We start from the raw sequence: 18,602 nt of genomic DNA on the forward strand, positions 1-18,602 counted from the left end.
AATGTTTGCAAGACAGAGTATAAACTAGTTAAAATGTATACGTAGGTGCCTTCGAGACAGCCTAAATGGCAAAAAATATGTATTATTTTTTGCCATTAATATAATTTATAAAAATATTATTGCTACATTGTTGGTGAGCGTTGTCTTGCGACAGCTTCCTATTGTCTTTCTAATCTGTGCTTCATATTGTCAATGTCAGGCTTAATGCTGTCAAACGTTTCGTCATTTACATTTTGCTAAATGTCAAACAAATGTGTTCGAATTCTAAAATTTTTATTTGTTTATATTTTGTGATTTCTAATTTTTAGATTTCACTTTCATTCGGCCTGATGTTTTACTTTCTTTTAATTAACTAAATTTTGTTTTTATTATATCTATAATTTTGTGATTTTCCAAAACAAATAATTTTTAAATTCTAAGGGTTATCTTGTTCCGGTTTGTTTGAAGTTATTTATCTAACTATCCAACACTTCCCGCTGAATTTGAGAACAGATTAAATATCAGCTAGACTAAGGTAATTTACAGCGCACATTCAGTCATAAAGTGACCTATTTGATGAAAGTTTGAAAGACAAATGTAAATTTTGTGAAGGTTATATTTTATAATGTATGTTTGTTATTCAATCTTTAAAAAAATATTCTGCTGTTGAAAAAATTTTGTATAAAATTGTGGTATGTCTCGCATTATTGACACTTTTTTTTGTAAATACACGGACTATTACTACTACGCAGTAACGGCGATTATCCATGGCTATCTTAGAGTAAGCAGTAACCATCACCTATATACATATACATATATGTGTGCACTGTGGACATTACATTATCATGTGATAAATTCTTGGTGAATTTGCCACAATAGGCTCACTGACTTAACCATGAGGAGACCATGATCTGGTGTCCCGCCAGTATATGATGTTAGCTCAGACGTAGCATCATTCCATTGGCATTCCAGAGGATTAAGATATCAAAATTATCTTGTAATTTTTAAAATGCTTAAATTGTGTTATCAATTATAAATTTATATACTTTACTGAGTTGCAACAACAATTTGATTGTCTGTAATAGTATTGCAATATTGAATAATAAATAAAAAAAGTCATGCTTTTTAATCTATAATTTCTCTATCTAATCTGCACCCCACTACTGAAACACAGTTTAGAAAACAAACTGTTGAAATAAATTAGGAGAAACTGGGGTACCCATGTAGACAACTTTTTAGTCTACTTCTGGTCTATACTAGTTTAATATATAGATTCCATTTTCCACAGAATGGCAGAAATGGGTTACTTTTCCAGTAGCACAGCATTTTGTGCCAGGTGTGGTTCAATTTTGCCGCTACTCAAAGAATTTGGATCTGTGAAGTGTTATACCTGTAAAGCTATTTATGGAGCTGAAAGTAAGATAATTTAAAAATATTAGATTACTATCATATTTTTCTATGTGTGTTAATTTTCAGTAGCAGTAGATACAGAATTGAAATTAAGTAAATATAAAATCTTGTCTTTTCTGAAACTATGTACTACTGGTTAATGAGAAAATAGATGCAATTATATTATAATGGCATTAAAGATATGCTATTATACAAAAATTATCCAGTATAATATTTAACATTGATAATAATGACTTCAATTATGATAATTTATTTAAACAACCTTAGCTTTAGCTTTTTTTAGCTTTCTCAAAGAAATGAAATATATATATATTTAAATTACAGATTATAACAACCTCAAGTTTGAATACACAATAGACTTCAATACAGTATCTGCTGTGACGAACAAGGATATAATTAACATGGACAACCCTGAGGGTCCAGTGGTTGAGAGGAAATGTCCGAAGTGTGGCAATGAAAGAATGTCATATGCGACATTGCAGTTGCGATCCGCTGATGAAGGCCAGACAGTATTTTACACATGTACATCCTGCAAGTATGTATTTTTCAATTTAATATTTATCTTGGAAATTGTAAACATGAAATGTGCGATATGTTAGAAAGTAACAGACTGCATCTCAGTACCGCTTATACAGTTTAGTCTTGTAACCTATGATGTTGTCTCTGTACCATAAAGTAAGATTTTGGTGAAGCTAGAATTGGGTGTTGTTGGCTCTTGAACTCTGGTGTGTTAATGTACTTTGTGTTGTATTATAATAAAATAGGTTTAGCAATTGGCAGCACTCCTAATAATTTATTGAAATATTTTTTTAACAATGGATAATTTACACAGCCTTTCTTATACATGATTCAAAATGTATAAAGAAGCATATTTCATTAATCTGTCCAGTTTGAAGGGTGTAAGAGTAAAAGTAAAATTTAACAGCCATTTTAAATACATTTTAAGAAGGTTCTTAACTAATTTGGGTTTCTGTTATTGCTCTGTATTTGATAGTGATTCTTCATTATGTGACTGTTCATCAATGGGGCTAAATAACCTAGCAAAGTACATCAGCCTAAATAGTTATTTTCATTATATACATTCTTGTTATTTTTTTCTTTACAGGTTCAAAGAAACAGAGAATTCATAATTTAAAGCTAAATTGGTCCTAGAAATAATATATTTACGTAACACCTGTTATTGCAACATGTAAATAATGTTTTCAAAAATAATGTATTAAAGCATATTTTTTTTAACTACAAATAGTTACATTTCTAAAAATACCCAAGATACTAACAGTGTTCCTTTTTAGTATAATTAATTTGAATATTTAAATTCGGATTTGATATGAAATGTCAGTGTAGTTTTTAAATATAAATGTAATATAATTTATTTTGAATGTTTTATATTATAAAATTTAATTGTCATATATATTTAAGTGAAATTGAAGTCTCCATGTTTAAGTATTGGCCAGATGGAAATTTCAAGTTGAAATAAATATTTTTAAATTTTTAATTTACAGATTATTATTATACTCTTTTTATATTTTTGCACTTTTAGGTGTTATTGAAGATTTATCATATTTCATTCTTAAATTATTTATATCAATTATCTGTAATCAATATAATATTCAGGCATACCATTTACTGCTCTAATGCAAGGTAATAAGGTTCACTAGAGTTTTACGTTAAAATATGGCCGACTGTACCATACATCAAACGGGACCGACCGTTCATTCACAAGTACAGGTGAAACCTCCGCTTTACATTCGGCACGCGTTCTAACCATTTTTTATATTAACGAAAACGAGACAGATATACCTGTAGAGATGTAACTGTGATGCTTATTTGTGTTGTTAATCGAATAATGTAGAACTGATACAATCGAATAAAAAATTATAGAATGGATTGGAAAATACTTTATTCAAATAAACTGGTCTTTATGCAGTTTTGAATAGTCATTACTTATTTTTTTAATGTAGCGCTTATTTGGAAAGCTGCTTCATCACAAGAAGAACGAGCTAGAAACTAAACTCGTGCGTTGCTCTTAACTTTAAATTTTTTAGTTGAAATGTGTAAATACATATATACACACTAAATCATTATAGTGAAAATAATAAATAAACCAAGTGGTTGTGTAACTAAATATAATATAAATAACAATTATTATATTATATAAATAACGATGTATAATATAAGGTACATATGTATATAAATTTGAAGTAGATTTTTATAATTAAACACACAATGAATGTTACGGGAATCTTGTTACAATAGATTAGTAAATATAGTTTCAAACATCCATAAACCTACAGATAATTTTGAAATCTTTTATGCAATTGTAATAGTACAACAATCGATGGTAAGTGGTAAGTATTTCCTATATACATGAATAGCATTACGGATTTCACGTTATTATGACGACCATGATATTGCTCATATGTTGGCATTCATGAGAACTAAAATGTTACTCTTATTGTTCTATAAATTGTCTGCCTTAACTCAGTTCAACTGAAGCAGCTTACTAAGCACTGCTTGGCGGCTGAAATAGGTGTGACTGAAATTTCCACGTAGGGAGATTGCCACATGAGTTATTTCAAGAAGGGTAGGTATATGTATTAATGTTTCCTCTAGGTCGGTACTGTGCACATCACTTCGTTGGTGATTCAGGCCTTAACCTTTTACCATCATATGGGCCGCATACTTGATTGCTACTTTCCTTACTTACTTACCTATCTACAACTTGTTCTTTAAGAATCTTTACATAGTATAAAATGAAGTCACTTCCACTGTTTGTTCGCATAAATCTTCTAAACTACGCAACGAATTTTAATACGGTTTTCAGCAATAGATAAGAGTGATACAAGAGGAAGTTTTATATGAATAACATATGCGTGTTATAGTATAGAACAAGCCGAGAAATTTAAAGATTTGGAATGCATTCGGGCGAAACCGGGATGGGCCGCTAGTATTTAATGTATTACAGTCACAGCTCATAGTTCTAACCATATACATGTATATGTATCTAATAATTATTACCATCTTGTATTACAATTCCTTATTAGCAATGGTAAAACTTTTTAATTTAAAAATATCAATAGTTCGATTTAGAGTAATTCGATTAACGATCTACTAATAAATGTCACTTCAATTGCATCACTAAACTTTCGAGTTTTTTTGCGAGTGAAAGAGTGAGGTGAGTTTTTCGATCGAGAGCGTCGCGGCGAGATGAGGTAATTAATTTGATCAGTCGGTGTACGCTGTTCCTACGTGGTTAGTGCGGTTCCATACATTGCTTTCGCGGTTTCGATAAAATGATCGTCCGTAATCATTGATCGAATGATATTCATTACAAATAATTATCGAGTAGGTACTTATTTATGTGCGAGTTAGTTGGGTTAATGTCTTACTTTCTGTTCCATGCGCTTGACTTCAAATAGAGTAGATAGTCAATGATAAATTATTGATACATTTTAATATTCTATACAATTTAAATGTTCAAACATTTTTTTATTACTTACAAACAAGTTTTCGGGTTGATATACACGCTTAATTGATACAATTAAGTGTAAACGGTTTTCCTGTACAAAGTTAGTTAGCGATGCCGCTTTACACTAAAAATCCAAATTGTGTAGAATTTATATAATGTAAATTCAACTTCCTAAACATATTAGATAACATGGTGTTCAATAATATATGATCTGACGGCTTCGGTGGTCTAGCGGTTTAACACATCGCTTAACTTCCAATGGTTGCGGGTTCGATTACTCGCACGATGCAAATATTTATACTCGTAAGTACGAGTTTTGTATTGACATGTATATTTTGTATGTACGTTATGTGTATATCAGAAATATGTATTCAAATAATTCTATCAGTTGTCTAGTACCCATAACAAACTCTCTATAACTTGCGACTAGATGGCATTGTGTGAATGTTATTATTATAATAAACATAACCTATTTTTCGTAATTTGTGTCCCTCTTTATGTAATAACATCTATTGATGTTATATTGAATATAAAGTTCCAATTAATTATATTAAATAACTAATAATAATCTGGGTTAAGAAAGCTTGTTATTTTTGTGTGTTAATAAACAAGTTGGAATATATATATTTATACTTTTCTGAGTAAAATTGTGGGTATTGTTCTGAACGTGTTGTTAGTATATTATATAAAATATATGGTTATGACAACAAAAATTTTTAATTAACATAGCTAATTTAATTAGAGCCTATAGTATTGTATTTTATTTTTAGTAAACATTTCCTCTTTCACTTTTCTTTTAAACACCAAAGGAATAACAATATTTATATTTAAATTTAAATATCATTTTTATCGTTAAAATAACAATAAAGGACAGTATACAGACAAAATTACATTTTGCTTTACCTAATTTGACTTTGGTTGTGAATTATCCTGTCATTATTATGATTACATGTGTTTCCCCTAATATTGACATAGAATTGCATATTGGCATGGTATCTATGCCAATGTCTACGGCATGGTTGCTGTAGTCTGTTTTTTAATTACTATACTAACATGAAAGTGACAGAAGTAATATGTACTACTCGAATTTCTATAATGTTTGGCGTAAATATTTATTTAAATAATGCTTTTTAACAAGATACAATAAAATAACTCATAGTACACAATATTGAGCCTACAGAGGAGGTCTTAACACCCAAAATGGACACAACAAAATTTATTGTGTACTTATACATCGCTTGAAGGATAGTTATTCGTATCCTGAAATATCGCTGCTACGTTTTACCTATACATACCATCCATTCCATCTACCATTTTTTTATTCTCACTATACTAGGGTACCGATGTACCGCTACCTTAGTGCTACGGAACGGCATGAGAAGTATCATGGCAGTCACTTAACCACGTTATATTTGTGGTGCTACTTATGTTTATGTTATGAGTTATCTGTGTCTTACAATATATTTTCAACCTTCCAATTATGTACATAATAAAACCATAGGTAAGATTTGATAGCTCATTACAAAAGCAGTTTGTATTTTGCGGCCGAAAGAAATGTATAATATTAAAGATGTATGCAACCACATCATTCGCATACAATTGTTAAATATAACTCGTGATAAAAAGAAAAAAGGCAACCGAAAAGTAACTTGTAAGGTAAGAGATTTCCGTATTGAATCTGTATAAGGATGTGTCGACTATCGATGTCGATACGCCTTTCCACCTGTCACTAACCGCGGGGGCCGGGCGGCAGGTGCGAGCAGACGCGCCGGCGCGCCAGTCTCTCGCGGCCCGCTCTGACAGTACGTCGCGATCGCACTGCCCCAACGAAATATCGACACGTGCGTGGCGCAACCCTAATTCGTTGTTCTATATTTAAAAGTGTTGTGCACTTGTGCTGGGATTTAATACTTTTAATATAACCAGGTAAGTGTTGTAACTTCTCTGATAATCGTTTTCTCGTACTATCGATTCAGAAATACCGATTTAACAATAAACGTGTTTCTATCATTCGCAACGGTGTAAAATCGTATTTTTATGTTAACAGAAGTATGTTAGTAACACATCACTTGTACGGTCGAAAAGTTAAGTTTCGCGATGCGGGACCTGTTTTTCGTTTACAATGTCCAACCAATCTAATGGATATCTCGTCGAGATAGTACTTATCTGTAGAACGAGGTTTTAATTAGCTGTGTGCCACTTATTGGTTTTTTAGCACTTAAAAGAGCTTTTATGCGTCTGAAACTAGTGAGATATTCTCGAGAAATGTTGTTGAAGTAAGATAATAGATTAGATAGCGGCAACAAAGAGCGAACACGGCGCATTAAATTGTGTGTATACAAAAGACATCAACGCACACAGTGAGCATTCTTCATAGAGCCGGGGTGTTAGGCGCCTGTAAGTTTCCACTAACAAGGCTTGAAATCAAATACGACAGTATGAGTGATTAAAAAGATAAGAGCTGTCTTGTCATTTTTGTTTAGTAGCTAGATTTAATTCAGTTTAAAATATATTTAATTAAATTAAGTGGCATTACAGTTTTAATATTAAAATAAAAATATTATGTCTGTGTATGTATCTATGAATATAGGTAAATTTAATATATAACAGATATAATTATTTAAATAAAGTAAGTGATGTCACCAAAGATATTGTAAAACTACATACATTGAACTATATGGGAGATCAGTACTACATCATACTATTAATTTAATAAACTATACATGATGTTGCCGGTGCATTTGTCCCCAATGCTAAAAGTAATATGTTTGTTAATTTAATATATCTATGAGATCGTCGTACCAAGTTACATTTAAATATGCCCAATGATTCCTGCACCAATAAATTAGTTGACACATATATAGTTATTAATAGGGTGAGATCTAACTATGTACCAAATTTCATTAAATTCCATCCAGCCGTTTAAATGCGAAAACGTAGAAAACATACAAACTTTCACATTTATTATATTAGAATTGATGCATTTATATTTTATTTTAAGCTATTCTATATTTAGAATAACACTAGTTTCTTATCGGATTCTTATGTGAAATACTAGATGACTTGCTTTTTCGACTGTAAACGTACACTTTCGTAAAATATACTGTTAATATGGCACTGTGTTATAAAAAAATAAAAATCCGTTATGACTTCGATCTCGCTGAGATAACGCTTGTTATCGTCACGCTAAATTCCTTACGGAGTAAGTAGAGGGATTCGAACGCCGTAGGCTTCTATACTCATACAGGGTTAGTTGTAAAGGGTATGTGAACCAAAATCCCGGTAGAGTACTTTAAACTGAACCATTTTTATCAAGAAATAAGGTATAAATTTGAATATAGTTTTTTTTATTGTCATACTACATATGTAGTATGATTTTAAAATTTATATTTATTTTCCGCTTTGCTTTTTCTTGGGAAAGTCGTTCTGTTTCAAAGATTTTTCCAGTTGACTTTTGGTTCGTTTAACTTTTTACTATGCCTTTATATTGGATTTTTATGTATTAGTACAAGTATATTATACAACTTTATACTCTGTATCATTATTGAATGGCTTATATTGGTTTGAATAATAAATAATACATTAACAGTTTTATTTTTAGTCTATGTGGTATATGGAACTTCTTGATTAATAAAAAATACTGAAACGACTAGTAAAGTTCGATTATTCTGATATTCTATTCTAAAGATCACACACCAGTCATTATGTTCTTCTCTGAGAGAGGAATGTTATTTAGCAATAAGTCTGTCTTTTGCACCATATACTTTAAGTGGCCAATAAAGGCCATAAGTAAATAAATTCTTCAGGCGACACTTGGAAGATGGCCATAATGTTTGGACATTCCCTTGGTTTATGGGGTAGTGAATTCCCTATAAATGCTTAACAGTTTTTTAAAAGAGGTTTAATAGGAATCCATTATGTACTCTTAAAATATTTATCTACTCGTAATGAAATTCAAAGCACGCTTCAATATAAAAGGTAATGGAAATTTTTGTACTATTATGTAGAAGAATATGATACTCGTATTGCGTTAGAACGAAAAGATACTAGTCTTTTCACCCGACTGGCTATGAGAGAGATTTTTATTCGGACGCTTATTTAGGCGTAAATATTTGGTGAAATATTTGTGAAAAGTGTGCGGATCTGTTGACTAATTCTATAGCACATTATATATCGGAATATTTACTGTGATAATATATACTAATAATAACGCTCTTTATTCTGTACAATTATTTTTAATTAAAATACATATATATCTTTACAGTAAATCCTTGATTTCAGTGTGACTTCTGGCCTCCTCCAACAACTTCCATTGATTTCTGTCACGCGCCACTTTTTATTTTGTGCCCACAATTGACTTCAATTCATCTTCCCATTTCATTGACTGTTTACTCCTCTTTCTCTTTCCGTGTCAGTTACGTTATTTCGTTGTTCTTTTACTCCATTTTGCCCTTGTGTCACGCATCATGTGACCAGCCGATCGCAACTTCTGCTGGTCTATTTTTGACACTGTGTCAGACATTTTCGTCCTCGTACTGTGATAATATAATTTTAGAAAAAGACATGCTAACTATAGAAAATAAACTACTTTTAGACGCTATTTTTCCTATTTAGCAGCGCGAGCGTAAAAGAATTTGAAACATATACAATTAACCATTTTCAAGACCTCCAGATTTTTTCCAGGCAGAAGTACCAAATGAATGTTCTAATAATTTCATGTGCCCATTAACTAAAATGCATAGCTTCTCGTCTGTTTAAATTTATAATCTTGCATCGATGCCATGGACTGCGAAATGAGTATAAAGTAAAAAATGTTACACTTCCACATCGTGAGTTAACCGTATATAAAATTATAATTGAGTTTGTCTCTCGTTGTGTACATCTACACGTATCTTTCACTCAATCTTACAAATAAGAATGCACGCTTAGTAATAACTAAGAATTGGATACAATCTTTTTTATGTTTAGTTTCTGATAATATTTTTAGCTCGTTCGTAGTAATAACGAATTCCTAATTTTCTGTCTTAGTCTGACGTGTGAAATACGTGACCTACTAAAATATCACAATATGAATTAATAATAATAATGAATTCATATTGTGATATTTTAGTAGGTCTCAAATACAAATAAATGAACACTTTTTATGGAATAAAAATGAAGAAAGAAGTAATGTAAATAAGAAACTAAAAAAATTAAGCTAATTAGTGATTGTTCATGCCATAGTTGTTGAACAATCAAATATGTTTAATTTTGTATATTACGCATTATCACTACAAAAACTAAACAATTACTGTAATTGTTCTCTGATTATCAGAATTGTTTAGTATGAATTTTGTACGGATTACAATTCTCACATACTTAACTGAACACTAAAGATTTCCAAATATAACAGAACAATTATTCAACATTTTTCAGATATTACGAAATACTGCACTTCTACAGCAGACCTCACTTCATGCGAATGGAAGATCTTTTGTGTAACAAATATAATTAATTTAAAAGTCTTATAAAACAATACTCAATTAATAACTTTATAGCTTTTATATTGAATTGCTGTGTTATTGTTAATAACACGCGATGTTTATAGCATCAATAAAATCACTACTACACAGATAGTAATGATGAAAGTTAACTATTGTTGTTTCACAAAGCTTTGTGCTTTTATTGACTGACCATATACTGAATCAATATATTCCCTGACAACGTGACTTTAATTTGTGTGATGATTGGATTCTACACTACACTACACTGCAATGATGGAAGTGTAAATTTTTAATGTAATAAAATCAAACAGGAATTATACTGGGAGTTATCAACATTTCTTGTCTTACGGAGATAACAAGTATATTGCTTTATCGTCCGTAACAAATATAACCTAGGAATTATATAAATAACATGACAAGATAAGATTATGGTAAGACCTTATTGTATAAACCTATTTAAAATCGCATAACCGAGGGGAGAGTTCTGGTCTATTGAGATATAGGCTTTGTGCCTAGTTCAGTTCCCATGCACATACAAACATAAATTAATTAATTACAATGCAATTCCCCTGGTGTTGCGGGTGCTCATGGGCGGCGGTAATCACTCAGCATCAGGTCGCCAGGCTCATTTGTCCCTTGTTCTATGAAAAAATTGTTTATGAAAATGATTTAAGACATGTATGTGATTGTGGCTTTATAAATTTATTATTATTATACTTACTAATGTAACAATACATCTGTATAATTTTAAAAATGTGCATATACAGTGAAGATGTTTATTTTTATATTAGTCCATATTGTAGTGAGAAATTTTTACATGTTATAAAATAAACTCTCAAATATCGGATTGTATAATAAAGCCAACTAACAGCATATTTGACACGTAGTAAGAAAGAACAAATATAATTTTTCTAACATCATAATAACATCTTTTATAAAAAAAATATGGCCAAAAATCGTCCAGCAATACCAACGGCGATGTATATGTGTTTGTCTATACAAGAATATAGGTATAAAAGAACTATTATAACACATTTTTGTTTCCATACCATAAATTAGGGAAATAATAATAAAGATATTTATTCAGTATTAAATCAGTATCACTAAAGTTTACAGTTCAGTATGTTTGTTCTATAATAATATTTGTAATATATATAGCATAAAGTAAATAAAATAAGTATAATAAGGTATACGGCATGTCTGATGATAAAAGTTTAAGATTATAAGTTATCACTATCTTTTGCACCTTCTATGCTATGAAACTGATATTCCTTATAAATATTCAAACTTTAAACTCTTTCTCGTTATTCCCTCGAGCAATTTGTTTTCTATTAATATTATCTAATTTGAAGTTAATTGGACTTTGTGGCTTTTATCTCAGGATCCCAAACGCTATTATCCCTTTACAACCCAACTAATAACAGACCCAAGACCCGAACTGAATATTCGATTAGTACTGATCATAATTTAATCCTTTGTAATTTATTATAAAAGAAGCTTCGAGACTCTAAATTATCCATTTAGATAAGTACAATTTATGGATGGTGCAGAGGTAAGCTCAGTGAAGTAAATGGTAGACCATTTGATATTGGCTCTAGTGTTAATTGGATAAGGAATATTTTAACTAGTACCTAAGTGTTAACGTATATCTACCGGAAGACTTACCTGTCATTTTATGGTAGTCTATGGGCCGTTTTATATACCTCCAGCATTGGAAATTAAACGACTGAAATGATGATGTTGGTATTAGCCCGATTCTACCATTCCCATGGGAAAATTGCATAGTGCTTAGTTTAACCATAGATCAGAGAATATTACACGTTTACTAAAATTAATTGAGGAACAAAATTTCTTATTCTTGACTTAATATTTTCAGCAGTGATATCAATCGGTGATTATTGTACATTTTGGTCAATATATTTTGCCAATCTAATAACATATATTTGAATGAGATTGAGATAAAAATTTATAAAATAAAGTCTTTGCCGCGTCTGTGTTCGCGATAATTTCAGAAATTTACGGATTTTTATACGTATACAAAGTGTACATATCTAATCAATAACATATATTAGGATAAGATTCCATAAAAAATAGAATAAATTAGTTGCATAATTCCATCTATTATTGTCTACTGAAATGTCTATTTCATAATGTTTGAAACTGATATTTGTATATATTTTTTCTATATTTAATGGAGTTATCTCGCCTTGGTCGCATGAAATTTGGCCATTGTTTTTTGTAAAACATAATGTCAATATCAGAATAGTATATTATATAATAACTGTAGGCTTCCTAGTGATTTATAGCACAAAGAATGACTGACAGCGTTAGTACATTAACACTATACTGTAAAAGATTTAACCATTGCTATATGTTGAACCAGTGTTGTCAGATGACTCTCCAATTTTACTAAATATTCTCTCAAAAATATATTTTTTTAAAGCAAAGCTTCAGACTATTGTTTTGTTTAGTTTCCACTCTTAAATAAAAAGTAATAAGTCCTAACATTCATATATTCGATAAATTATAATAATACGCCAGTATTTTAATAGTTCAGTATTAGCGAAATGTTACGACGCTACTATAATATATAAGAAAATGTCCAATCCTCTCTAAGTCTAAAACACTCTTCTTCTGTTCTCTATAAATCCCCTTAAACATTTATTCCCAAATGTTCTCTCCAGTATCTTAAAATTGTCTCAACTCGAGAGATCTGGCAACACTGGTTCTAACGCAATGTGCGTAAAATTGCCAGCCCCACAAATCCCTACCAACTTTTCGTAAAATTGCTATAATCATCTCTATTTCTGTATTATACGCATCAATCATGTTTTTTCTTAAGAACTATTTTGAGTAAACACTCGACTTTATATTATTATAAATGAAAGATAAGATCCATAAATACGAAACGTACGAGATAAATTATATACGTGTTTTTACGATGTTAAATAGACACACCTAAGTCATCTTCAGTTATTAGTTTAATCTATAATCGGATTTAAATATACCTATTGTCTTTTTTATATAAAGAAACCTGTTCTAACAATCCTTGGTATATATTTTAATCACAGGGTGCGTAGGAGTATAATGAGACTGTAAAAGAGTAGCTATTAATTTAATTATGGTGTAATATGCTGTTGTATAATCTATAATTTCAATTTTTATCAATCTGTAGTTTGATAAGTGTAATTTGCGTTATTGGATTTAAGAAATGTACCATATATGAGGAACAGAGATGCTAAGCGTACGAGAATCTTCGTACAGGTACGACATTTTTGGAGGACACTCGAGTACATTTTCATTCTCGTACTAGATGTGTACAAGATTGCTTTGGAAATCGGTAAAAATACGATAATATAAGAGTCAGAGAGGCAAATTAAGCCAATTTACTTTTTTGTATAGTATATGTATTTGTGTTATTTATAAAATTAGGTAAATCAAGTGGTGTGTGATGTTTAGTATGCGTTGGGTTTTTTCTACATACCCTGTAACAGATAACATTAATATGGACTAGTCTAGGCAAAGTTACATGTGAAAGTGATATGAATATTACTAAATATATGTGTAATGGGTGACGGCCTCGGTGGTCTAGCGGGTTAGCACACCGCCTTACTTCCGATGGTCGACAGTTCGATTCCTCGTATAGTACAAATATTTGTATTCATGAGTATGATTGTTAGTAATATTCTGGGTGTTTCCTATGTATTCATTGTGCAAGGAAAATGTATTTAAGTATTTATATCAGTTGTCTAATGCCCATAACATAAGCTCTGGTTAGCTAGGGACTGGATAGAGCTATGGGAATAAAAAATGAATTTTCGGTTATTTATTAGGTTAGGTTATTATTTAGAAATAATTTAATTATCTTCACATCTCTCATGAGGTGAAACCTGAATCTAGATTTCAGTATCATAAGTCGCTAAAGGCGAAACAATAACTGATGGTTATTTTTTTACTAAACTTAAGTACATGGATCACATAATTAAAGTTATAAAGTTTCATCTCACGTCATAACTGTCATAGATCAAGTTAAATGATGAGTCCTCCATTCGCACATAATCAATCTTTTATAATATTTTTTTAATCATCCGACAAAAACACTTCGTTTTTTATCTGTAACAGAAATTACTAATTCCTACAATGTATTTTACAATATCATTTCGCCGTGTTAATATTGGATAACGCATCGCCATTTATAGCCTCGTCTCTGTACGAAAAAGGAACTTCAGATTTGATCGTGAACGTTATACAGTTAATATTTATTTTTATAATACCGAATTCTCTTTTCGAGTAGAAATGTCCGGCTTGCGGCCTAAGCTAGCGGAATTCCATAAAATCATTATTAATTTATTAATGTATACGGTGGAGTTGTGCGCGCTCTCTCCGCTTTATAGAGCTCACGCTTCGCTGCTTACACGCAGTGGTATATCCTCTAGTCCAGATGTACTCAACCTGTAAACCACAGGCCCGTGATGTAATTAATATTTGCTGATAATTGTTTTTAATTAGTCTTATGTTACGCTTTCTGTATAGATCAAATACAAAGCATTCAATATACAGCATATAACTTTTTTAATCATGTATAAAATATAGGAGGAAATATTGTTTGTAATAGGAATAATAGCTATAGATTGATTCAGAAATAACGAAGATAAATTGTAACAGATAGATGACTTTTAAACATAGCTACTTATGAGCACAAAATACAAATTAATTGAAAACCTCCTAATTTATTTCAATAAAATTAATTTAATGTCGATCAACCTTGGTATAATTTACACACTCAGTCCAAAATAATTTCTTTTATAAGGGATACATTAATAAAGGAACCCCTTGTGAGATATTTTAAGCTTATTAAGCTAAGAGTAAAGTTGCATTATAACCAACTATCATTAAATATTTTACCAGTCACGAGTCTTTCCAATTATTGACAATGAAATTCGCTATAAAATAAAAAAAAAGTCCCTATAAATCTTCGATTATAAATTGATTCAGGCATGTGATATGAATGACCATTGTCTATTTTACTATTACGGCCCGTAAATGAAAAATATTGAGAAGAACTGTTATGAATTATACTAAAATGATCACTATGATAACGTCAGAGTGAGATGCGTTAACGGCGGTTCACTTACTGATTTGGAGAGCCAAAGGTGCCGAGTCTCGTTTTGTTGTGAGTGGGCAAATATTTACTACATATGGTAATTCTTTTAGGTCAAGTTGGCTGGGAGGTAACACTACATAGATGCGGGCTGCTGATGTCACAATTACAAAAGACTGATTTGCAAATCGAATCGTAAGGTTTATTTGCAAGCATACAATAGTATACTGGTTTTAAAAAAATACAGTTAGTATATTGTCAATATGAAAAAGAAAAAACCAAAGGTTTTCAGTAGTATATTTGGATATGATGTGATAACTGTTATCAATATTGTATTTATAATTGTTTTTGCAATTAAGGATTTACTAGCATAGGATTTATTTAATAATTTTCTCCGAAAAAGTTATTTCTGTGGAACAACTCAACACTTGTTAAAAATAAGTTTTTGCGAGTAGTTATTGTTCTGACCAGATTATATCAGACTTCAGTTACCATTCGTCAGTTGACGTCTGAATGATACTAATGTATTATAATTGTATGTAGTGATTGTTGTGGTTCTTATATTAAAAAGTATATTAATTGTATTAATGAATTGTGATATAAGTTTATTAGTATATATATATATATAGCTATAAGTATACCTTTTATATTATATTTTACGCATATAAATAAGTATATAACAAGTTCAAACTGTAACTATAAATCGACTACAACGGTAATCTTCATGAAAATGATGATGACACTGCGCACTCCTCGTTCATGATTGTATGGCGCGAAGTCAGTCAGCCGTCTAAACAAATTATTTGTTCACTCAAACAAACTTCTCGGTATGGAACAGTTTTGCATAAAACACAACGTAGAGTGTTTTAGCATAATAATAATAAAGAATTGAAATTTAACGAATATTGTAAGTTTTGTATTATGAGAATATTCTAGAATTCATCTATGAATCCTTGAAGGAATCTTTTTCACCGCTTTACAGAGCTATGGGATTTATATATCGATATGGGAACTTTAATATTATTGGGTTGTTATTATTATTAGTATAGATGTTATTAGAATATAATGTTGAAAAGTTCCTATTACAAGCAGTCCGGGTCTCTCCCGGCTCATTATTAATACATGATTAGGGCTAAATAAATCTTTTCGTAATTGATCCGTATCGACCTATCAACTATAATATCCGGTTGTACTCACCTAGTATGTATATCATGTATCGCAAAATTTATGTATTTCTATATTTTATCTATGATTATAATAACTACGTTAATATTCAAGGCTCTATTTTATAATATAAGAAGAACTCACCAAGTTTCCATAACGTTAGTTCTACTCAATTCATCAATCACAATCTGGAGTTTCAAGATTAGGCTTCGATAATTATAATCTTGCCAGAGAGGGGTTATGTGAAAACCTTGAGCTAAAAAAATGCTTCTGATCAAAGTAAACTGCAAGAGGCTTGAGATTAAGAAGATAGTATCAAATATTTATAAACAAACTCTATTTATCTCTACACATCAGTGAAAGTTCAATAAGTACTTACTATATTTTGTAAATCAATAAACAAAAAAATGTTTACTACAAGCTTATTATTAATAGTTCAACAAGTCTGTGTACAGTCTTTGGCAATATAATTGAAAAGTAATAAGCTAATGGAATAATTCATACAAATAAACTTATTTCTAATTTATACATTTTATTGGGCGCAATAATTCTTAAGAAAATGAAACTACTTTTTTTAAATAAATGTAGTACGTTTTCCTTAGTATGTAAAATATGTACCATTAAGTATTAAACAGTTTTATTTAGTATTTTGTATGTCGACTTCATCTCCATGTCATATTAAGTTCTATTTAGCAGTTTAGTCGTGAGGAGGTAACATACAGATCGTGACGATTTCGGAATTATAATATTAGTATACTATGTTACAATAATAATTACATTCAACTATTATACATTATAATATAATTAGAGTATAGTATTATAGTTAATCTATTTTTATATATAACAAATATAGACATCAATCACATCGTTTTCTGAATTTATATTTGAAAAAGCTTTAAAATTCCCCATATACTTTTTTTGTGACTTACATTAAGATAACAATAAATATAAAATATCATACAATTATTAAGGGCGACGGTATAGTATTGTAAGTACGAGTACAGACGGTAGATCGTAACTGATACTGCTTCATTCGAACGACCAGTTAAACGCGGAAAATGGGTTCTGCCCAAGACATTTGCTATAAATACTATACTATGATAGGAAATATTTGCGCGACATACCGTGAGAATATTAAACGAAGAGGAAACTAATATATTACATGTACTTATTGCTTGATTAATGTACGCTTCATGAAGTAGGTTTAATTTTTTTCCTGTTGGTAATTGGAATGGCAAAAGAGCTGACGGGTTCTCTGATATTGTAGATCTAATATGATAGTGGTAACCCATAATATAATGTCCGTAGGGCTATTTATGTACATAGACGACTTGTAAACCCAAACAACACGTTAGTGCTGTAACGTAAGTTATAACGTTATCATGTAACACCCTTGATACCACCACAGCCTTGCCATTCCTGAGGATGAAAACGTTATGCCATCAAATCAATTTCATCAATTTCACTGCCTTCTCTCCATTAAAAATATATTTCACAAAGCAAGTTGCTTGGCGCCTGAAATAGGTCAGACTGAGGTACCAGACAACATTTCAAAGTCTACTTTAATAAATCGTAGAGTGGATTCTATATAAAACTTTAAAAGTTATGAACACCTGAACGAAATCATGACGGGCAACCAGTAACTAATAAATTAGATGAATATGTTACGCTATATTACGACATACTATTCCAATTTCCATGTGTAATCCAAAAACCACTAATGACGAATGCTTAAAATAGTTGTCTTGTACTGGCGGAAAATGAATACAGTGTACATTATATTAATTTTCCGTACATGTGTGCGTCTGCATGGGACGGACGGTCCCGTCTCATACAAAACCCACACGCAACGTGCGCGCGGGCATAACAAATATACCGTAATGCGTGGTACTTGAGAACAGGCAGAAGTGACAGCTTTAACCAAATATAGAGCCTATCACCTTAAGGGCTTATACAGACGAGATACACTTTTTATTATTTTATTTTTATGGATGAT

The 18,602-nt window shown here is 30.7% G+C and overlaps 2 protein-coding genes across 2 annotated transcripts in view; both read left to right on the forward strand.

Moving 5' to 3' along the window:
• The first annotated feature begins 250 nt into the window (after nucleotides 1-250).
• On the forward strand, nucleotides 251-2,852 carry LOC131852057 (DNA-directed RNA polymerase I subunit RPA12). Its single transcript, XM_059202650.1, has 4 exons — nucleotides 251-514; nucleotides 1,268-1,395; nucleotides 1,714-1,924; nucleotides 2,495-2,852. Exons 2-4 carry the CDS (start codon nucleotides 1,269-1,271, stop codon nucleotides 2,517-2,519), a joined length of 363 nt encoding a protein of 120 aa, XP_059058633.1. The 5' UTR covers nucleotides 251-514; nucleotide 1,268; the 3' UTR covers nucleotides 2,520-2,852.
• Nucleotides 2,853-6,656: 3,804 nt separating this feature from the next.
• Nucleotides 6,657-18,602, forward strand: part of LOC131852055 (cuticlin-1) — an 83,397-nt gene continuing 71,451 nt past the window's right edge. The window contains exon 1 of the mRNA XM_059202647.1: nucleotides 6,657-6,784. The gene's annotated coding sequence lies outside the window, so the exon portion shown is untranslated. The remainder of the gene's footprint in view (nucleotides 6,785-18,602) is intronic.

Source organism: Achroia grisella, unplaced genomic scaffold (genome assembly GCF_030625045.1).
Source record: "Achroia grisella isolate CSIRO2021 unplaced genomic scaffold, CSIRO_AGI_Agris_v1 utg821, whole genome shotgun sequence".
NCBI classification, from domain to species: Eukaryota; Metazoa; Arthropoda; class Insecta; order Lepidoptera; family Pyralidae; genus Achroia; species Achroia grisella.

What these genes read in the sequence shown, in the direction of transcription:
- LOC131852057 (XM_059202650.1), top strand. Translation starts at nt 1,269, where the DNA reads ATGGCAGAAATGGGTTACTTTTCCAGTAGCACAGCATTTTGTGCCAGG. An exon ending in AGCTATTTATGGAGCTGAAA is followed by an intron (nt 1,396 to 1,713) that starts GTAAGATAATTT and finishes TTTAAATTACAG; the next exon opens with ATTATAACAACCTCAAGTTT. An exon ending in TACACATGTACATCCTGCAA is followed by an intron (nt 1,925 to 2,494) that starts GTATGTATTTTT and finishes TTTTCTTTACAG; the next exon opens with GTTCAAAGAAACAGAGAATT.